At 42.3% G+C, this 23,078-nt stretch overlaps 1 protein-coding gene across 3 annotated transcripts; it reads right to left on the reverse strand.

Moving 5' to 3' along the window:
* Positions 1-602: 602 nt before the first annotated feature.
* Positions 603-22,479, reverse strand: LOC120786188 (ankyrin repeat and IBR domain-containing protein 1-like). 3 transcript variants are annotated; one of them, XM_040121429.1, is made up of 21 exons: positions 22,263-22,479; positions 18,366-18,712; positions 15,362-15,533; positions 15,076-15,207; positions 14,124-14,315; positions 12,321-12,438; positions 11,944-12,164; positions 11,057-11,145; positions 10,808-10,952; positions 10,368-10,528; positions 9,725-9,813; positions 9,307-9,437; positions 9,019-9,153; positions 8,673-8,759; positions 8,401-8,467; positions 7,919-8,064; positions 6,840-7,018; positions 6,631-6,682; positions 6,378-6,434; positions 6,129-6,252; positions 603-5,744 (listed from the first exon to the last, which is right to left on the reverse strand). In XM_040121429.1, the coding sequence occupies exons 2-21, from the start codon at positions 18,551-18,553 to the stop codon at positions 4,225-4,227; spliced, it is 4,005 nt and encodes a 1,334-aa protein (XP_039977363.1). In that variant the 5' UTR covers positions 18,554-18,712; positions 22,263-22,479; the 3' UTR covers positions 603-4,224. The 3 variants fall into 3 exon arrangements, with proteins under 3 accessions (XP_039977363.1, XP_039977364.1, XP_039977361.1); XM_040121427.1 differs by having other exon boundaries at positions 605-5,747; XM_040121430.1 differs by lacking the exon at positions 6,378-6,434 and having other exon boundaries at positions 604-5,747.
* Positions 22,480-23,078: the final 599 nt, after the last annotated feature.

The following is a 23,078-nucleotide window of genomic DNA, read 5'->3' on the forward strand; positions in this document are numbered from 1 at the left end:
ATATATATATTTTTATTTTCATCACTCATTAAAAGCAACATTATCTTTTCTTTAAACAATGAAAAAGCCATTATTAGTTTTTATGTAAAGACGTCCTCCTGGCCTGCTGCAAAATGACTTGGTTTTGTAAATTAAGTTTATTAGAAAAATAAAGTTTCCATTACACAAAAAAGTTTTACACAATCATCAATTATTCTATTGTTAGTAGTATGAACAGACAAAAAAAAACTATACAATGTATTATGAGAAATTAATTAGTTCTCTAAAAATAAATAAAAATAAGAACAATTAAACGCCTCATGAGCAGTCATGGGAGCACGAGCAGTTAAAGACAGGAGCAGCATTGACCTTTTTCCCAGCAGACGTTTTGACTTGTCATCGTAGGAAAAGCACAGGTGTTATTATTGACATTGGTGATCGCTCAGTTCTGTAAAAGGTGCCCCAGTGACAGTGTGACAGTGAGTGAGGATAAACAAGACCAGGACCCTGACACTGAAGCAGCTAAAGGAAATTCAGCCACCATTTATTTTATCATTTACACGTGTCCTTTTCCTACCATGACGTGTCAAAATGTCTTCTTGGACAAGAGGCCCGATTCTACTTCACAGCCACAGACCTGTCAATAAGAGGGAATATCTGTAGATTTACTTGAGCGCCTAGTACTAAATCTGTAAGTGAATCTTTTTCACCTCATCGGTTATAAAGAATCTGGATTTTTTGTTGTGTTTTTAACTAACAAAAGAAAAAGCCCAAGAACAGGCTCTTTGTATATGTGTTTAAAAAATAAATAGTTAGTTTACTTGATCCTGTTTGGCATGTTGTTGATAACTAGTGACAGGTGGAAACTGACAGTAGACTGAGTGGCAGACTCACAGCTCTAACTTGTCCTACATGCACAGTATGTGATGCTGTAGTGATCACAGGGATCGGGGAAAGAAGAAACGGTGTCACGTGAAAGCCGCCTGTTCTTTTTTTTGGCAGATTTTCAAATCAGGGCACACAAAACTCATAGCGACACACTTTCAGTTCTTTTTATTGAGAGTAAACTTTGCACTGACACTTTCATTTACAGTTTTGGCCACACATCAAACCTCTCTTACGGTCCGACTGGGAATGTATCAAGTATAATCTATGAGAGTGCAATTTCTTTTTTTTTTTTTATTGTATTCTGAAGTTCTTGGTCGAGGGATCGTTAAAATATAAACATTATATATGGAGTACAAAATGGCACAGGACCATTCCTTTGATGCCATAAATCCATTTCTTAATTAAGAAAACAAAAACAATAAATAAAATAAAATAAAAATAATAATAATAATAGCCGCACTCATCAGTCGTCCATATCTTGCCTTACAGCACTGGATTAGTGCAACTCATTAACAGCATGCTTTTGCAAATTAAAGGACCCCAGACTCATCGCTTCCACTGCTGCACCATTCACCCCATGAGACGTGTGCGCAGTCCCGTTGATCAAGCCATTCCTCAGTCAACAAAGTCTGAAACGTTAGGGGCGACACCAGCTGCGCTCACATCTCAGCAGGCTTTTATGAAATGTCTTCCTCAGCACCTACAACCTGTCCAGCACCTTCACAGTTTAATGTTCAGTTCGGAAAGGAAAAGGTGTTGTTTTAGGCTTTTGTCACTTCCTCTAAGGTCAAGTTCATTTCTGTGGAGTACTTTTGCCACTTCCCTTTAAAAAAAAAAGCTTCAAACTCACACCCTCAATTCTAATTGATGCCTTTTTGTTTGCACATCACGTTCTCTGTAACTGGATGCTTTCGTTAACCAGTGGGAAGAATTTAACAGAATCAGAATCTGGTCTTAAGACAGGATTTCCTTACATTTGTTTGGCATGCCGTCAAAGTGTGATTAAAACACTCCATTATTACCATTCCAGTTCCCAAAGCACCAAATCATATCTCAACACAACAGGCAGTGTTTAATTTCCTTGTAGACATAAGGAGTCAGAGTGCTACATCAGATTTCAAGATCCTTCTGAAATCAAAGGCCGACTTGACTTTAGCAACATTCAGATAAAGTGGTTGTTAATTATAGTGGAAACTAATAAGTGTGAATAATTGAAAAATTAATTCCTTGAGACAGCCTCAAAGCGGTTCTCATATAAGCTAAATGGCCAGAACATGGGTATGTGTTCTCTGGGGATAAGGACAAGTGAGATAAACCAGGGCTGAGAGGACAAACAACACTAATGTGCATCAAGAACCTCAGTGTATTATGGCAACAGCCAGAGTGGTGTGTTCTCCATTAACTTTCATTAGCAACTTGTTTAGCATGTTCCAAAAGTTATGACACTAATAAATACCAACAAATAAACAAATACGATCGAAACAAAAGGCACACAGACCCAACAACTCTGGTCTCAACTGGAAGAGATTTCATCTCCATGATAAGGAATAAAGGAATAAAAAAGGATAAATTACAGTAAAAACCCAGCCCATCTCCCATCTACCAACAGCACACTGTACCGGCCATCAGTAGTGGAATAGATATGATAAAAACAGCAAAGTCTGCAGTTATAAAAGTAGAAGAAGTATTTTCATTTACAGTATTTGACACCTGCTTTGGCTCAGATTCCATGATTAATGAAAAGAGACACACTGACTCAATACAATCTCACCCTGAACACACTGTGGTTGAATGTTATGCATTCCAGGGTTACGGCAGTTTACTGTATTTTAGAGGATTAAACATACAAGGAATTAAAATATCTGCGTTTTGGTGAGTAAACAAATGCAGAGAAGTACAGTCCCAAGTCATTATTTTGACTTGTTTAAATAAAGAATTTACTGCTGTATAAAGTCAGACCTTGGACTTCATCTATATTAATTGGAAACAAAAATGTTTTATAGACAAAATTAAAGTTTTCAAAAGCCGTTCTTACTCTGTCATTTCAAATACTGAGTTCTGACACATTTTTGTCAATAGAATTCACACAATGTTGAGGAAATGACAATGGTGCAGAATTAGTTACTGTTTGACAGCATTATTTGATAATGACAATTTTATTTTAGAAATGCAACAAGGTTTAAAATTCAGTGGTGAACATATACAAAATTGTGATGCTGTGTTAACTTAAATTACCTAGTTTGATAAATATGTTTTCATTGTGTGTTCGTAGGCATTTTGTTGTAAGTGTATTGCCAATTGAAAAACTTGCGAACACTGAGCCAAAGCAACTGTAAAATATTGCAATATTTATGAGACTAATGGTTAAAAATCTCTGATAAAGACAGAGAAGTACATGGAATGAGTAGCAGGATGGTGCAGTGAGCAGGAAGAATAGAGTTCAATCCCCTCTGAAAACAAGCACCCCTGATGCTGAAGTGCCTTTGAGCAAGACACTGAATTCCTACTGCTGCTCTGTAGCTGAGACTGATATCTGACCTCGCTGTGCAGAGGGACAAGACAATTTATCTTCTGCGATCGTCTGAATGTTACAAAAGTACTGTTACCGTCAGATACGTTTACCAAGCAGACAGGTGTATCCTGGTTCTTTGCAGCCTACCTAGAGGAAAGATCAGTAGTGTGTTGGCTTTCTTAACAAAGCAGGCACAGTGTGCATGAAGGTCCAAAAAAAATCTGAATCAGGCCCTCTGATTGTACAGTACGCTAACAAGCCCCAAGGTTACAGTTATCATCATATTTGGCTCTCGGAGCTCTGAACAGGCTCGCGGTTGGGTCAGTGTGTTAAAGTGTGGGTGTACGAGGCAAGTTTGGATTTTCAGCAGCACCAAAGCTTCACCCTGAACAAACTGAGAAGACAAATACAGGAGGCAGGGAATAAATAAAATAAGAAAACAAAAACGTGCAGCATTTTATGTCATGATGATATCAGTAGCTTTCCATTGATGTACTCCGTTTTAAACACTCATTTGTTTTCAAAGAATAGTTTGTCTGTTTTTACAGCAGACCAAAGCACTTAAAAAAAAAAAAAAAAAAAAATCAAACTGCATATGACATCATCTTTACTGGACAAAGTCTGCAGGGTTTTATGTCCTTTCTAGATACAGTATAATACATACAGTAAACACTCAACCCCAAAAGACCTACATCTTTCATTGAGGCATCACCGTTGTATCTTATATTTTTCCTCCAGTGCTTCGCTCTAGTTTTCTTGTCTTTGATTTTCTTTCCTCTTTCACTTTCATCACTCTTCTCATCTCTCTCTTCCTGCACTTGGCTCGACTTTCTCTCTCTACTCCATCACACCAGGTGTACTTGCTCCTCCCACTCTTCAGGTGATTGGTCCACCTCTAGCTGAAGAACGAGGTCTAAGTCTCTCTCTGTGGCCGGGGCAGTGTGTGTGGGGCTGTTTACACGTTGGGAGTGTGAGCACGGGTGTGTGTGCGCTTCGGCCAGCGACAGGTCTGCCACACACCCTGCGTCCACACCCTCCTCGCCAGCCTCTCTGTTTTCCAGCTCCAAAGTGCTGGGCCTCGATGTCTTCGGGCCCTCCACGCCGGCAGCACCTAAACGGGGACTCGCCGTCCCTCTGTCCGCTTCTGGCTGGCCCTCCAGGGGCTGCCAGAGCGGGGCGGGGGTCACGCCCCTGGAGGTCTGGCTCTCTGACTCAGTCTCAGTGTGTGTGTCAGGGGAGGAGTCGGTTTCTGTGGTGGGCGGGGAGGGGATGAGGGCCAGGCTCTGGGGGTTGTTCTGCGGGTTGATATTGTTGTTAAACCAGGCCATGATGTTGTCCAGCAGCTGGGCACTGGCTGTGGGGTCCAGGGCCTCCACACTCTGAGGATCGCTGGGGGTGAAAGGGCCCCCTGGGGGGATAACTGGTGAAAGCAGCAGCTCTGGCTCAAGCTCTGGAGACGGGAGGCACAACTGGGCAGGGGGCTGAGGGTCTGTTTTGGGTGGGCGTTCCAGAGCGTAGGCAGCAGGACGCTCCTGTGTGTAAGAGCTACTGTGTTCTGGGCAGGGGTTGTAAGAGCTCTCCGGTTTTGGGGTGCTGTCATACGTGCCTGCGTGCTCCCGGTTATATGTACCAGGAAGGGCGTGGTTTTGGGCGGGGTTTTGGGTGCGCTCTACTGCACAGGAGGCAGTGTGCTCAGCCTCAGCCAAATAAGTACTGGAGTGGCAGTAACTCTGCTCTTTGCCGTCATACCGAGGACCTGTGATGGTGATATGGTCGAGTACAAATGGAGCTGTCAGTGCATTCTGGTCTTGTCTATGGCTGCAATCGCTGTAAGCAGGTTCAATGGTGTAGGGAGCAGTGAGAGCACTGTGGTTGTATGTGTGGTGTGAGCAGAGCTGCTCCTGGGTGTGTGTGTCCAGGTCATAAGGAGTGGTTATGTTCCCCAATTTCATAAGGCTGTCTCCCAGCTCCAGCAGCTCTGCACTGAGAGAGGGAGGTGGGGGAGGGAGGGGGAGGGGGTTAGCTGTGGGGGGTTGGGAGGTGGAGTCTGTCCTGTGAGGGGGACGAGGAGGATCCAGGAGAGATGCGGGGAAGGAGGAGCCTCTGGCTCCTGCTGGACCGTCTGTGTTGAGGGAGTGCAAAGAAACATCAGCCAGGTCTCCTGCGGGACCCGACCTCCTCTCCTGTCCTCTGTCCATTCCACGCTCCAGCTCCGCTCTCCCCTCCATCCCTCTCTCCAGGCCTCCCTCCAGGCCTCGCTCTCTGCGGGAATCCTGGAGCGACAGCTGGATGGCCAGAAGGATGTTGGGGTCATCTTCATCCAGCGAGCCCAGCACTCTCCTGCGGCCCTCGCTCCTCTCTGGACCTTCTGGAACAGAAAATGTCACATTAAAACAAGGACTGCTTTGTGTGGCTTGACTGCCAATTGATCCCAGTGATCAATGCCTCTGTGTGCTTTGACAGACCTGATTCATGCAGCAATAAAATAAAATCCCATTTGCCGGCTGTCTGGTGCAGTGACAAGTCAAAATTTATAAATGGAGGCAGGGAATGGAGTTGGACTGAGATGCATAGCTTGTGCAAATACACTGCTATAAAAAAAACTGTTGTATATGGTACTATACATGAGTGAAACTGGTACCTGTGCAAAATGCCCCATAAAGTATATATACCTTTGTGCGTTTTGGAAACTCCCTTTTTCTAATAAAGGTCTTTACATAAGGCTATTGAACATTCTGTTTTTCTAGACCTGTGTTGTCACTCCTCCTGCTGGTCTCTGGTGTGTTGCTGCTGCTTCTAAGGTTGTGCAGACTCAGCATGTCTCCTCTGCGCCGTGGCCTGTGTCTACGACGGTACTGGATGTCAGCATAATCCTACAAACAGTGATTCAAGGTGGGTTATTACAACACCAACTCTAAGCAGCTGTGTCTGTTGTGTTGTAAGATAACAATACATCCCATGCATATGCACAAAATACCATGAAACTATGGTGCATTACCTGTGACTGTCTCTCTCTTTGATCTCCTGTCCCCAGTACAGAGTGACGACTCCCCATCTTAACACATAAGCAAACTAAATCAGCTGCAGCCATAGTCATGCATTAATGTAACCTCATAAAGGAGTAGGTCACTAATTGCATAAGTGCGTTTTTTAGAAAGTAGCATTAGCTTAGCAAGAACCAGGAAGGTTAGCAGAACAAACAGAGTTAGTGTTTTGGTGTATGGCGTGACAGATGGAGATTCTCTGTTTACCTCAGGAGAGGCAAAGCCAAGGTACTCCCAGTCCCATGATCCTCCAGGGTAGCTGAAAGAAATGCAAACACAAGATGTTTTATCAAGGGTAACTATACCCGTACTTTTGTCTCCTGAACGCCTGCCAGTGTCTCTGCTATGCAGTGAATTTGTTAACCTGAGCAAAACAAAACCACATTTTGTTTCTGGGGGAGTTTGTTTGCCCTTACTTCCTACGGGGAAGCTCGGGGGAGTCATTGGGAGCCACGCCACGGGCCACTGATGCCAGGAACTCCTGCCTCTTCTGTTGGACCAGCCGGGCTGAGCTGATGATCTTGTGGCACGGCGTCCTCAAGTACGGCCGGTTCACCTTCTGTGCCAGATCCTCCACTACCATCTCCAGATCCGTCTGGGAAGAAACAAAGAAAACTTTCTAACCTCCATCTACTCGAAGACTGGAAATTAAAATTTAAAAAAACGATTTTGCAACTTCTATTTAATTTCTACTGTAAATAAAACACAAGCTGAGATAAAGAGTACTAAAAATTAGCAGACCTCATCCAATCTTAATCCTGTTTAAGTATCTGAAAAGTGGATAAAATTGACCTATGGTGGTTCAAATATTTTTGCAAGGATCTTCTGTACTTCTGTAAACAAAGTATGACTACAATAAAAACATTTTAAAGCAATTCTGCATATTAGATTAGTCTTTTGTTCTGGGAATACAAAACATCAGAAAATAGAAAATTAAAAAAAAAATAAAAAAAAATTGAGTCAATTTTTAACATTTGCACAGGAATCAAAAATACAAATTAGACGCTGCACTACCATTTTGGAATTCAGATTAAATCTTAACTTAGTTATGAAATGTGGTAATGCAGAAAAGTGCTTGGCCACAATTATTTCTGAAGAATAATTATTTATATACAGTATATGCATTAAAAAAAGTCATTTGTGCACGTCACTTGCCCAAGGATGCCAGTACAATATCTCAACATAAACGGAAAACCAGCCAAACTTCCGTGGAGTTTTCTTTGGATATTCATGGTCCTCAGAAGGTGAGAATGATTTTGTTGACTCCCTGACCTGTCGTTTGGCCAATAAGCCCAAATACCCATTTGTACATAAAAACACAAAAACTAATGGTCAGATTGACAAATAATGTCTTGACAGTACTTTGTTTGTTCTAACCATTTTAGTCCTGCGGGGTCTAATTAACAGCGGTTTTAAGGGATCTCCGACAGGGCTTTAAAGTTGTTAGTCTTGTTCGTGCAGAGGATGCATACATGACAGGTATGTGTCAAATTACCTGCATGAGCTCAAATATCTCCTTCTGGGTGCTGCCTTGCTGCAGGAAGAAGCCGTATGGGTAAGAGCACTTCAGCACGCGCCGCGTCTTCAGCAGCTCACACACACCATCCTCAATGAACCGTGTGTCTGGAGGAGTGCCTTCACCTGCACCAGAACAGATACACATATACAGACACTCATTTAGCATTGATATTGGGTTTATTTTAGAGGATGAGAGGGATGTAATAATGATAATAATTTGTTAAGGAAAAAAGGATGCATTTATGGTCCCTGACTTCCTTGCAGCAATTAACCTAGCCAGTATTACAATGTTAGGATTAATGTATTATGATAAAAACAAACCAAAGCTTGGGTGTGAAGTTGAAATAACTATGCTCTATTCACGTATAAGCAATTTTGACAACCATTTGGATATTTGAAACTCTATTCTGATGCAGCTCTTCCCAACAACAGGCTGAGATCAGTGTAAGAGAGACTTGCGGCTAATGAAGGCTCTGCTCAGCTGCTCCATCTTCTCTTTAGCTGTTTTCAGCAGCTTCTGCTCCAGCTAATGAACAGAGAGGAGACGATACACATGTCCAATATGTAATGATCTTGATATTATGAATGTATGTATTCACAAGTATTTTAGAAATTCATGCCAGCTCTGAACTGTTATAAACGTGTGTGTGTGTGTGTGTGTGTGTGTGTGTGTGTGTGAGAGTGTATGTTTGTGTGAATGTGTGTCTGTGTGTTTGTGGAGAGAGAATTACCTTATAACTGTGTTCATGGTTCTTGAAGCGAGTGTAATAGTGCATGAAACGGTCCAGCTCCTGAAAACTTTTGTGCTTCTTTTCTGCCTGTAACAAAATCCATGTTATGGCTTGGGGTATGCGTTATTGTGTGTGAGTATATTCAATGCTGCAGGGCATATGAACACGTGCTTCAAAAATGTATTATCTGACAGGTGATGGAGTAGTTCTTGTCGGTGGAAACGTGAGCAGGTAAGTGTACGTTTGTGTGAATATATTTTGTGTGCATGTTTATATCAGTGAGAGCTTGTCTGTGATCAACTGAGTGTGTATCCTGTATTTTATGAGTGGGTGTGCGTGTTTGGACCTCTACAGTCATCTCCTTGGACTGCTCCTCTAGCTGTTGGATGACCTCATAGCGAGTACAGCGATAGTAGCCTCCTGTTGATGAGCTGTGCTTCTTCCACTCCTCCAGGCAGATCCAACAAAAATCATACTTACACTACAGAGAGAGAAGATCATTTTAAGGATTTTAACCAAAATACTGTACAAAATGGGATAAAATGTTGGAATATTCCTTAATAAGTCAGTGACCAGAAGTCATTATCTACAAAAATGCTGGAACACAGGTGACAAAGAGAGTTAGTGTATATACCTTGGCACACTGCATATGGTTGCAGCCCTCATTCTTCTGAATGGGTGACTTGCAGTTGGCACATGGTTTGGAGTTGGTCAGCAGCCACAGGCAGTTAGCAGCATCCTCATAGGCCTCGCTCACACCTGCCACTGCAGGAGGTACACACAAGCACAGAAGCACACGCGCACACAGTTCAGCTACATCTCAACTGTCAAACACCTGCCTTGCAGATACACTCTCCAGCACACACATGCACACATTTGGCAAATATCAATGACCTGAACACCTGCCACCACGCTAGAAAAAATATTTTAGACACATCCTGGTAGGCTGTTGTGACAGCTGCTGTTAACTGCCTTACTGTGGTGCCGGCTTACTGAGGTGCAGCTAAAATGGTACCTAGTGAAAATTCACAAACAACACAGGATAGACTTACACTCCTCAGGCTTCATCTCTGTGACTTTCTGGAGCCAGTTCCGCCACATCTGACAGTCACACGGCTCATGGGCCTCACCAAGGCACTCCCTGCAGACAGGGAGGGTGATAAAGAGAGGATTGGGTGTAGTATAATAAAAGGCATTAAGACCAAAGGAGTATGACAACTTGTCACTCCTTCCTAGTAAGATAAGAGAGGAAAAATGCACAGAAAAATGAAGTCTAAGTTTCTGATAACATATAATTTGTTGGGCTGGCAAAACAAAAAACAAGATAATAGCTGCCTCACATATGATTTTAGGTCAATTTTGTGAGCTGTGATAAAGAAAACTGGCATTTACATTATAGTTTTAAGAAAATAAGATGAATGCTGTCAGGCCTGTGTGAATGTAATGATTATGTTCAACACAGTGGGTTCGTCTTCCAGCTGTGTTGAGTGTTCCAATCTGAAATGAAAGGAGGTAAAAAGTGGGTGGCTTAAACATTATATTGGCTTATACTTAAATAAGGGAGGCTTGTGTCCGGCTTTGCTTAATGACATGTCAGTAACACTGTCATTAAAACATGTGTAAGTAGAGATGACTATGTGTGTGGTATAATTGCATGTGTGTATACAGCAAAAAAAACAAAAACATGTAGTGTACCAGCAAAAGAGGTGACCCTTGCCACAATCGACAGCTGGTGAGGGTAGCAGGGGGAAGCTGTGTGGGTCACTGTCCCCGGGGCCTGGTCGGGTGAGCCTCACCGCTCGCTCGCAACGCGCTGCAGGACACCAGCGGATGGCAGGATTGTTCTCCACAAATGCCTGGAAAAAAAGGTGAGAAGAGGGGAGATAAGAGATGGGAGAGAAAGAGGGGACACAGATAAATGACAAAGGATAAAGGGGAAGGACTGCAGGGAAAGTAAAGAGCAGAAGTGATTGTGCAATGAGAAAAACAGGAAGAAACAAACACAATTTCATACAAATATGTAGCAAGAAGTTAGGCAAGGGGTAAAAACACAAAAAATGAATTCACCTGGAAGAAAAGCATTTCTTTAGCGGTGATGTGCCTAACTTTTGTATGAGTGTATGCTGTGTTTCCACCTTGATGTCAAACTGTAGGTATCGCTGGTCCATCTCTCTGGAAACCACGCTCTCTATCACATGCACTGGCACCAACTGATAACACTCATACGCCGGGCAGAAGATATTGTGTGCTTCACCCTCCTGAATCTTTACGTTGAGGAACCTGAGAAAAACACACACATGTAAGAAAAATGCACACACACACACAAAAAAAAAAACACACTGAAGTATGCAAGAACATTCACACACACAAACACGGGCCCCTACCCTTCCCAGCAGGCTCTGCAGAACTCATGGCCACAGGACATGTCCACTGGGTCCTCAAAGACTGAGATAGAGCAGAGACAGATTCCACACTGCACGAAGACAAGTGGGACAAATCACATGATTTATGCTGTATGATAGCATAATAACACCTATAAAATTGTTGTATATTCCATTTAATAAAGATTTGGTACTTTTTGCTGCGTAATTTCCATAATATACACAGGGGAAGGCCAAAATAACACCTACTTTGACTGTGCTAAAGAGGATTTACTCAATTCCATTGTAATTTTTGAGAGAATATGCTGTGGCATATTTTTCCTGAGTCCACACAGTTTCATCATACCTTTAAAATAATATCAAATCCCATCCATCACCTAAAATATACCCAAATGTCCTTTATCTTGTACATGTAAGTCTTCGGGTAGAAGCTGCCAAACAGCTTGAGGTCTGAACATTTAAAAGCCTGAAAGTAAAGTCACAGCCAGGATTAGCAGGCAGACAAATGATAGGTACTGGATGTGTAATTACACCTTCCTCAACAGCATCAGTGGACATCAGACTGATGCTGATGTACAACTACAAAGAGCAGAAAGAAGAACTCCTAGAAAGATGGCCTATGACCTCGTTAGCTCTAGTGAGATCAGACATTAAACTGTCGTAATCAAACAAGTGAGACACTTGGCATTCTGTAAGACGGTCAACTAGACCCAAAGATTTTTTTTTTTTTTTGATAAGACAAGTTGCAATATCTTTACACATTTCAGTCCATTCATTCCTATCTATCAACACATGGCTCCAATTTAAATACAAAAAACACAGATATTGCAAGCATCTTCAAGACATGCCAGTTAAGAACTTGTCCTATTTAAGTCATCACTCTGTCTCACCGTAGCCAGGCCCTCCTCTCCAGGTGTGAGGCAGCTGTCAGTGGGAGAGGTAAGAGTGAGTGTAAGGGGTGAGCGTGGGGTCCGAGGGGTGCGGGGTGAGGGTAGGGTGTCCCAGGCATTGTAGCCGCTGGGTGGTGGGGTGGGCATGGCCACGCCCGAACGCTGACAGCAGCCTTCAGCGTCTGACATCCAGGCCTCCAGAAGCTTTTCTCTGTCCCAGTCTGAGAAAGGGAGGAGGTTGCTTACAAGCTTAGCAACAGGGAACTAATTCTATACATATGTATTTTTTCATAAATAATGCAATCACACTGCAGTGCTATGAGGTTTAGTGAAAGCCACATATGACTGTCCACTTTCTCTAAAAGACAAACACACACCATGTGCTCGGAGCAGGGCCTCGGCTGTGAAGAGGGGGGCTTGCAGCATGTCTGCCGTCTCCACAATCAGCATGTCCTTCAGCCTGCGCAGGTCCTGAAGCTTCAGTCCCTCATAAGGCTGAAAGGATAGAGTGGGAAAAATTTTAGGAAAGTACACAGAGAAATAAAGGAAGAAGAGGGAGTGATGAAAGACAGAGAGAGGAGAAGCAGAGAGGAGAGAAAAATATCAAATGGGAGGTGAGGGCAAAAAATTATGAGAAGAAAATGGTATTAAACAAAAACAAGAAAAGTATGAGATTGAGATATGTTTAAGAAATTGAAATGTTTGAGAAAAATGAAAAGTACTAAAATGTGAGGCGGTGAGCATGGAGGGTTGTGGGAATGGTAGGAAAGAGAGATTAAGAATTAGCATGGCTTTGGCTGCAGGACGGAAGATGAAACCGCTATCAGTTGGCAACAGCCCCTGCTAGACGACTGTGCTGGTGCCCTCTGCTTAACTAAGAACCTGAGAACCATGACGCAAGATGTGTGCATTCTCATATTACTATACTTGTAAGAACCAGTGTAAGTTTTGGCCTATGAAGAGAGAACACTGGGAGAACAAGACGATATTTTGTTGACAAATGGGTGAAATTGAAGGTGAATGGTAAGAATTCTGTCATAGGCACTGTGGGCTTCAATGGTTACACAGAAAAACCAGGCGAACCGTTCAATGCAGATAATCTGCAGAAATTTAATCTACTGAATTTGTCAAAAATGCTAGCACTAAGAAACGTACAGAACACAAAAATGACTGAAATAGCAGCTACTCATGTTGATTTATTGCTTGACATCACTTGGTTGAATATAAAACAACTGTGAAATACCGAAAGCACAATTGATCTCAAATAAGATTTCCAGCAATCTATTCAGAGCAATAGTTATGATCTTGCATCCTTGCAGGGAATTAGTTATCTATTAGGGCTGTGACTAACAATTATTTTCATTGTCAATTTATCTGCCAATTATTTTCTGGATTGATCATTTTGCTTCAGAAACTTCAGAAGGTGTTGGAAACAAACACGACAACTGCTCAAAGCCCAAAGTGAGGGCCTTAAATTGCTTGTTGTGTCTGACCACCAGTCCAAAACCAACAAATATTTAATTTACTATCATATATAAGACAAACAAATCCACATATATCAGAAGCTGAAACCAGAAAATGTTTGGCATTTTTGCTTTCAAAATGACTCAAAACTATTATCAAAATGGTTGCCTATCAATTTTCTTGTATTTGACTAATCATTGCAGCTCTGGAGTGTATGTTTTTGGGAAGTGCCACCTTGTACCTTTCTATCATTGTATGTGTTTGCTTTGTGTTTCTCTGTATGCGAGTTTGTTTAAAAGAAGCAGTTGTCAATTATTATTAATTAATGTTTTTGTTATGCCTATATCACATTTCCCTACGTAAAAGAAAGCTGATGATGCACATGACCTTTTCATTACTATTTAGGAACTTCCATGACTTTGAAAGTTTAAATGTAATTAATTTTAAAATTCTGCATCAATTTTTTGCATCAATCTGTAAGCAGCTAGCATAGTTTTGACTTACTTTTTTTTTTTAATTTAGAGGTGAATATTAACATCAAGTCTTTCCCTGGCAAGATGCCAACACTGTAAGAACAATGTAAGAAGGGAATGCTTCAAAGTTGCAACACTGACTTACTAACTAAAACATGTGACTTTAAAAATCATAAAAATAACACATTAATTATAAAAGTCAGGCCAGCAGGAAACCCCCTGATTTCGAAACTGTGGTCTCACCTCTTTGTATTGCAGCAGGTTGGTTTCACCATGTGCATCTGTGTTTGACTGCTGAGGTGAAGAGGAGGAAAAAACCATCTGTGACTCCAGGCTGAGGGCCAGCTCGGTGTGGTGATGCCGCTCGGCATGGTCGCATGGCGTCAGCTTGTCTTCATCCTCCACAAAGAGGTCCGCCTCGCTCTGGATTAGCAGCTAGAGGGAAGGACGAGGAGGGAGCAAAGAGATACAAAAGACATGGGAGAAAAGGGAGAAATGGAAAATGGACAGGAAAAAGGAATTGAAGGAACTTGCATCCAAAAACAACAGAAGAAACGAGAGCAAGTGTAGCAGACAAATCGGGAAGATGGGGGAAGAGATAAAGAATTAACAAAGTTGCGATGGTAGAAAACAGAAAAAAACAATATGAGAAGGGGAAGTAGACAGTGACATGTACAGAAAGGGAGAAAGAAATGACAAGTAGAGGAAGGGCAGAAAGTGAAGGGGACGAAACATGAGTCAAAAAGATGTGCAGTAAAAGAGGGGTTAAAAGGTGTACATCAACGAAGAGGTGTAAACACAGTTCATAAAAGATTGCATAAAAGATGGAAGAACAGATAGATAAACTTGTTCAAACCTCTTATATGAAAGGATAATATCTGGGTTATTTTCTCCCTAAGTTGCCCATATCAGAGCTGAGTTCAATTTTCTTTTAATTCAAGAAGTGGATTTCCTTCCTAATTCAAAAGCTATAAAAATCTTTAAAAACAAGGGAGGAAGCACTACATGGATCTGACAGTAATGAAACACAAAGCAGACACTCCCGATGCAAGGATAGGCATAATAGTCAGCCTACAATTTTTACTGGCTGCAAAATCTTTACCAAATCCAATCTTAAAGAACAAGGACAGATCTGCAACACACAAATGATAGCTCATCCCAATGTGAGTTTGAACCTCAGAGCACTTTCTCTCACCTCAACACAGCTCTTCATGCCTGCAGCAGCAGCGTAGTGCAGACAGGTGCTGTGGTGGTTGTCAGTGGTGTTGACATTGGCCTTCTCATACTGGCCTCCATCCAGCCTGGCCCCAGTCCAGCTTAGGATCATCTGGCAGCAGGGGAACCCACAAACACACACGCAAAACATTATTTTCATGTCAACTTTAATGAGAGCAATGACTTTATACAATAGACTTTTTTCCCCACACCAAGATGTAAGCGTGTGCATTAAACTATACTTGTCCCCGCTCGTGTGTTTGTACCTGCAGGCAGTCCGCACGGCGCTGCTCGTCTCTCTGTGGTCGGGCCAGTCGTGGTGACAGCGCTCCCTCTGGCAGCAGTAGGATCTGCGGGCCTTGGCACAGCACATGGAGGCACGTCTCATTGTGCACATTACGCTTGTTGGGGTTCCCCTCTTTGCTGAACAGGAAAGACCTGCAGGATGCAGGCAAGAAAGAGGGGATTAAATAAAAGAGAAGGACAAAAGGGCAATAATAAGCACAAACGTTCAGAAGTGAGGTGGAAAGAAGGTTTCAAGCGGAGAGTGAAAGGGAATGTGGAGAACAATAAAGCATACTTATGAGAGATACAGAAATGTGGAGGAAGAAGTAGATGGAAGGATGAGTGGAGGTGAGAGGAGGGTAAATAATCTTAGTGAGATGGACTGTGAGATGAGTGTTGGTGGGTCAGAAGAAAGGTAGAGGGAGGGAAGAGAAGAAAGATGACAGAATATTGACTATTTCTGTTTAACATCTCTGAGATAATGGACAGGCTGGCTGGCTGGCTGGCCAGCGCGCACACACACACACACAGGCACACACGCGCACACACACGCACACACGGTGATGGATGTGCCAGTTGCACTGGAAGCCCAGCTGCGGTTGCAGTTCTGTTTAGTAAATAGTTTTTCTCTGCTCTTTGTCTGTCAGAACCTCCATTTACTGATTAGCTTTCCACTCTTTTATTTGGCTCCACCTATTCTGTTTCTCCATCTCTCTTTTTTCTATCCTATACTTATTTTTCTACTCCTCTACAGTGTCCTTTTCCATTGTCTTTTGTCTTCCTTCCATTTGACATCCTTTATTACATCATCCTATGGCAGCTGCATGTTAAACTGTAGGAAACTTCTTAAATTTCTTTTTCATCAGTGGTATGACATGAACAAAGAGGGGTTTTGAAGCATCTGAAAAGACATTCCACTAATGCAAATCCAACAAAAAAGGAAGAAAATAATAGGATGTCATAAGATTTCCACTGGTTGAATATATTAAAAAAAAAAGTGTTGTAAAACATCTCCCTCTTGGCACTCTCTGCAATTTGGACACAGCAGTAGCCACTACGGAATTAGTATTTGAATGTTTCCCTATTGTGCAGCCCTTCAGCCCATTATTCCATTGCTGTCCTGTTCTTCCACTTTTGACCTTCTTATCCTGTCAGCCACAAGCCCCTGAAGCCTCTCCCTAATGACAATGCACTGCCAATTCACCCGCACAGCAATAATCACTAATTATTCCCCTCTCAACTACAACCCCCCCAACACACACACACACACACACACACACACACACACACACACACACACACACACACACACACACACACACACACACACACACACACACACACACACACACACACACACAAAAACAAACAAACACACGAACACATAAATTTGCTTAATTTCTTTGCTTAATTTCTTTGCTTCTTCCAACAGCAGAAAATCAGTTGTTCATAGATGAATAACCAAGTCAGAGTTGTTATTTACATGTTGACATACAACTTTGTACTCAGTTGTTGTGGAGGAAGGGTTACACTTCCTGAACTACACCCATTTTTCCAGTAATAGGTCTACTTGTGATTTCCCATTTTGCACATCTCACGGGATTACTAGCCAATCCAACCCACGGAGACAACTAGGAGAGCGGAAATAAACATGAAGCAGATACATGTTAAAAATAATCTGCCTCTGCTTCTAGCAGCCCACGCTCGTCCTTCACAAGTCTTTATTTTGACTGAGATTTCTCAGTCGTCTCTCTCTGCTTGCCGTTGTCCAATCGAGCCGTTGGAACAAAGAAGCATTTCCTCTGATACTTATCAGGAGCCAAGAGTTGTGTTCAGCACGTCTCTCTGGCCCATAATAGGTTACTGGCAAAGGACACAAATAGCACACCAATTGATTCACTGTGTAAAATTCACAGACTGAAACATTAATCAGTTGAGGAGTCATTGTTTCCCCCTCAAAACACAGACGCACGTGTGCACACATGCAGATGAACAGATAATTGACTGGCCTTTTCAAACAGCTTCCTCTGCCCCCCCTGTAATCATGGAAAGAAAGGGCGAGGAGGAAGACTGTAAGAAGGAGGAGGTGAGGACAGCTATTGAGTCACTGAGTCAGCTGTCTCGGTCATGACCAGCAGCTTGATTGTCCCTGCAGGGGGTAAAAAGACACACTGGTGTCTTGCTCTCCATATGTTTTTTAGTTTGACTCTTTCTTTTAGGTCATATTAGACTCAATGACTCTCCCTTTATGGTTTCTCTTATGACATTATCAAAAGGGAGAGTGTGCTGATGTGTGCGTACACGATTCCCAGAATGCAACCCTCTCTGCCTCCTAGGCACCCAGATCTTTCTCGACATCCCAAGTTTGTAGGGCAGCCTTTTTGTTTGATTCTTTGAAGTCTAAAGCCCAGTTCGATTTAACCTCATGACATCATTAGTTATTTTTCAGCTCCCGCCAGAACCACAGAAGACCATTACACAACTGTTTTCACATAGCACACCACTAGAACTATGAACGTCACGTGTAAAAACTGGCTTCTTTAACGTTTGTTTTTTGTAGAGGCGCTTACAGGTGCTCACTGAGTCCATAGGTCATTTTTGAGGCTGTAGTTTGCAGTTTTTTTTTAATTCCACAAATAAGTGTTGGTGATGTTGTTGAGACTGCACCTCGTGGCTAATGCACTATATTTGTGCCTTTTAACATCATTTACAATATCTGACAGCATATGTGACTGACCTCTGTATAGCAAATTGCCTTATCTGCCTTAAAAACACAAATTACGAAAACGGTGATCGTCAGAAATCTATTAAAGCTGACATACTTCTAATTATTATTCAATTTAATATGACTCACTGCCTTTGTAACTGTATTAGATAACTGCTTAACTACATTGTAGACCCCAGCCTCAGAAATGACTGTCAAATTCAATTGAATTCTCAAATAAATCAGAACAAAAAAAAAGAAAGAAAAAGAAAGAGTTTTACCTGAGCAGACGTGTCATGGCATGCCGGCAGACGTAGTGCAGGGCCGTGTTGTGCTGGTACTGCTCTCCGTACGATGCATTCGGGTCCAGGCCATCCCTGAACTGAGGGTTGCCCTCATACAATTGCCAGGCCAGGGCCTCATCGCCGCCCACCAGGGCCTTTCGGAACTTGGTGGCTGTGTTGCCCATGGCTTCAAGCTTGCAAAAGGCCGCCTTAAAGGAGCTGTGACAGATGCCCGTCTGCCTGCCTGCCTGCCTGCCTACACCTCCTCCCTCCTCCTCCTCTTCCTCCTCCCCCGATCACCACAGGTGACAACTCAGAGCAACATGGTTCAGTGTCTTCCTGCCCTGTAAACGAGAGAGAGAAAGCGGAAGATTGATGAGAGGAAAAGGTAGGTAGAAAGAGGAGCATGAGAAGAGGAAAGAATTAGAATGGGTGGCGGAAAAAAAGGCTGGTGAAGGTAGGAAAAGGGAGAGAAAAATAACAAGATAGAAGACAGGAGCTGAAGAAGTAGGGAGAAATGGAAGGAGAGAGACAGGAGGAGAGGCTCAATCAATCAGTCCATCCATCGATCATGATGTGCTGCATTGAGGATGTTATCTTACCGGATATAGAGGGGAAAATAGAGGGACAGTAGAAAGAAGGTAGAAGGACAGGGAAATAATTATGAAGAGGGCAGGTGAGAGAGGAAAGTTAATGACATCCAAACCATTGATTTGTTGGTCAGTTGATGAAAGGCACGGTCAATATTACCTCAGCTGGTCTCTCTGAGTCAAGTTAAGCTGCGTTTGTGAAGAATTTGCATACATTAGGCTGTTTACATAGTTTTCTGCTAATGAAAATATGAGAGTCTGAATCTATGTTAAACCATGCAGCACTAATACACTGGGCGAAAACCAGTTTTACTTTGCTTCTCAGGCGCTAAACCAATCAGGAGAGTCACAGCTATGGCTGCCACAGCTGGGTTTACTCTCCCAGCAACAGCTTATAAACATCCTGTGGATTCACAAGTTATAATGATCTTTTTCATTATCTTCTTCATCTCCCTACGAGTTTTAAACTCACTTAACTGGCATGACATGCACTTTTTACGTCACAAAACAATAATAGGACATGCTACACAAAAGTAATAACAGTGCGGTGAAAGGGAACAGATATGGGAAACAAACAAACACACACTCTCTCTCGTCACATACTGGTCAGAATCACTATGTTTATAAATATGTTCTGATTCATTTCCTTCAAGTCTTCCCCACCTCTCCTTCTTTCTTTCTCTCCAACACACGCGGGCACGCACGCGGGCATGCACGCACACACGCACGCACACGCACACACACACACGCACCACTACATCTCGTAATAAGTGGAGTCTGTGCATGTGCCCGTGTGTGTATTGGGCCGTTGAGAGTATCATTACAGTCTTCATTCTGTGGCCATCTGTCTGGCCCTCACAAAGAGCCCCTTTTAGCCTGGCTACAGTTGGCCACTGGCTGGCCGAGCTTTGGAACATTTGAATAACGCGGCTGGCTGCCTCCCCTCTTCTGCCTCCCATTTCTATGGAGTGACAGACAGGGAAAACACACACTGACAGACGGAGACGTACGGGTCAAACAGAAGCTGCTACCAATGGTGAATAATAGCCAACATTTTTGAAGTTCTGCTCCTGTGATGCATGCAGTAGAATGGACCTTGTGTGTGTGTGTGTGTGTGTGTGTGTTTGTTTGTGTATATCTGGTGGGGTGGTGGTGGTGGTGACGGGGGTTTACTATAGTTAATAGGTCAGTCTGTCTGCTTGGCTCTCTGTTTTGTGCACACTGGTTTACTTCCAGTTCACTTCACTCCTCTGTGGATCTCTGCCAGTCTCTCTCTGTCTCTCATACTAAATAAGGACAGGAAGTCTGGACATGGAGGAACTTTGGTATTCCAGTTATCCTAAGTTCTGCTGTTCACACTTGGCTGTGACAGCAAAATTATCTACTATTACAAAAGAACTTTGAGCCTACACGTCATTCAGTGGTCAGTTGGAGTGATGGTCAGGAAGTGTTTCCTTCCTTGTTGACTGAAAACGTGTCCTATTTGCCTTAAACCACACCATTAATGCAGGTATGTTTTTGAAATATGTTTGAAAACAAACAATATGAAGTTACACTCATACCACAGATCTATGCAGAACCGGCCTCTGGTACACATGGTATTCCCCAATTTAGGCAATGTGATAAACAAGACTAAATCTATCAATAGCCCCAGAATACCAAACACATGAATCCTTTCTGGAAATCTTGTCTGATGATTCCTCCTTACAGGAACTCACGTCATAACAACCTTAGTTTCTCAAGAACCCAGCGAGCAATGCAAACAATAACAACCAACATGGTAATTTATGAGGATATTTCGGGTGTGACTGGGTATCAAGCTAAAATGATTAATCAATTAAGTGACTGGCAGGAAATGAATTTGCAACTGTTAAATCATTATTTCAAGCAAAAGCACCAAACACTAACAAATTTCCATTCTTCTCTGTTTAGCATCACTGTAATTGAAACCAAAAGACACCAAATCGAAAATGTGTTGGGTCGACTTCGATAATTTCTAACCAAAAAGACAGATCTAATCGGATTAGGGCTGCAATTAATAATTTTTTTTCAAAAGCAATAAATCTAACAATTATTTCCCCAAAGAACTGATTAAGTGTTTGGTCAATAAAATGTCCACAATGGTGAAAAATGCCCATTACAACTTCCTAAAGTACAAGATGATGACTTAAAAAAAAATCTTGTTCCGCCCCACCAGCAATCCAAAACCCAAACATTTTTGAGTCTGTAATGATACAAATATGGAGAAAAACAGCAAATCTGCACTTTTGAAAAGATGGAGCTTGAGTGTTCAGCAGTTTTGCTTGATAGATGACTAAAATAACTTAATGATTATATGTATAAAAAAGGTGAAAACAATCAATAGTTGCAATCATACCACAGGCACTGTCTGTCATACCAAGATATTAATATCATACTCATATGCATCTCAGCTCTGTGATATGTTTTCAGTCTAGCTATATTCAGCTACAGCTATGATTAACTGTAGACTTTATTGAAAGGAATCTAAACAGGAGCATAGTATTTTAGCCCTAGCTGCCAGCACCTTAAAAGTCAAAGCTACAGTTACTACTCTGTTACTAGCACTGTACCGTGTCTGTAAAACAAAAAACAAAAAAAAACAACCACTGTAGTGCCATTGCAGTTAACAAAACTTGCTGTCAGCTGATACACATTAACTCCAACAGCTGAACCAAAAGTACGGGTGCTTCGTGGTGCCGTAAAAACCGCTGGAGGACAAAGTCGGGCTGTCAAAAGATACATAAAACTTAGATCAGAGAGTCAAAGTCAAGAGCTGCATAATGAGGAACAGTGCAACTTACTTCAAAATCGCTTCGGCATTTACCATAATTAGCTAGGTCACCGTGTATCGGCTATAAATTCAGGTCAGACCTCGTGTGGTTATCCCCGAAGAAGTGTGTCAGCATGAAATGGAGCACAAAACAAACAGCAGCCGACTTCTCTCTGTATGTTTCTGTCCATGCGGCCCCTCGGTTAAACCTCCTTTGTTCAACAGACTGTCAGCCTGTGTGAATTACTAACTCAACTAGAAAAAGCGACTGTTAGGTGTACGTTGTCCGAAACGCTGCCGACAAAAGCCCTTCACCTTGGGTGTTAACACTTTCCCACGGCTGTGGCGGCGCCGTGGGAAAGCGTTAACACCCAAAGCAGCCTACCTTGCTGCCGTTACCGAAGCTAGCAAACAGTCTCTCTCCCTCTCTCAGGTTTACGTTAGCGCGTTATGTTAGCCTCAACTGCTCTACCTTACAGCAGGACAAAACCAAATCTCCGCCGTTTTACTTACACGGTCGTTTCACTCGGTCACTGGTCGGGCATTCGGAAACCTGCGAAAACCGAGGGCCATTATCTTATCACTGTCATTGGCACCCTCGGCTGCTTTTCCGCTGGACCATCCTCTCTGCCAACCGGACCCGGCGGGGACGACGACGACGACGACGACGATGATGCTGCTGCTGCTGCTGCTGAGAGCGGAGGGGCGAGACTGACTGGACCTCCTCAGTATGTTGTTGTTGCTGCCAAAGAGGAAAGGCCACTGCGCACGCTCCGCACCAAGTGTCACACGGAGTGCTCTCACCCGATTGGTCGGTTGTTTGGGTTCACTGGTTGCTTTTGGCCTGTAGAACCCTTCAGTGTCGATATTAAATCCATTACATATAATTTATGAAATAAATAAGCGTTTGGAATTTGGAAATAATTTGGAAAATATATAATAATATAAATCAAATAATCATTAGTGAAAAAACTGCGGAAAAAAAAATCAGAATTCAATTCAACTCATTGTTTTGAATGTTATTTCAGCTTTCTTATTTTAAGAATAATTTTGTTGGATATAACATTATTTCATAGAAGACATTTCAAAATGCACTTTAAAAAAAACTCTGTTGCTACTTTATAATGGCATTTTAACGGTACATTTTACTTCATAATGTCACTGTCAATGTTATTTGTTAATGACGGATTCAACCTCCTAACAAGCAGGAGGTAATGATCAACATCATAAATATTGAGTTTTAAGAGTTGGCACAAACTGAAACACAATGTCTATGATACCGTCAGATAGTGTGGATTAGGGTCATTTTAACAACCTTAAAGCTTATGT

The sequence above is a fragment of the Xiphias gladius genome, chromosome 24 (assembly GCF_016859285.1).
Source record: "Xiphias gladius isolate SHS-SW01 ecotype Sanya breed wild chromosome 24, ASM1685928v1, whole genome shotgun sequence".
In the NCBI taxonomy this organism is placed as follows: Eukaryota; Metazoa; Chordata; class Actinopteri; order Istiophoriformes; family Xiphiidae; genus Xiphias; species Xiphias gladius.

Excerpts from the sequence above, each read along its gene's own strand:
- LOC120786188 (XM_040121427.1), bottom strand. The coding sequence starts at position 18,553 with ATGGGCAACACAGCCACCAAGTTCCGAAAGGCCCTGGTGGGCGGCGAT. Across the intron at positions 9,154-9,306 it reads ACCATATGCAGTGTGCCAAG|TGTAAGTATGATTTTTGTTG; the intron begins GTATATACACTA and ends CTCTCTCTGTAG. Across the intron at positions 5,748-6,128 it reads CAGGAGGAGTGACAACACAG|AAGGTCCAGAGAGGAGCGAG; the intron begins GTCTAGAAAAAC and ends TTTCTGTTCCAG.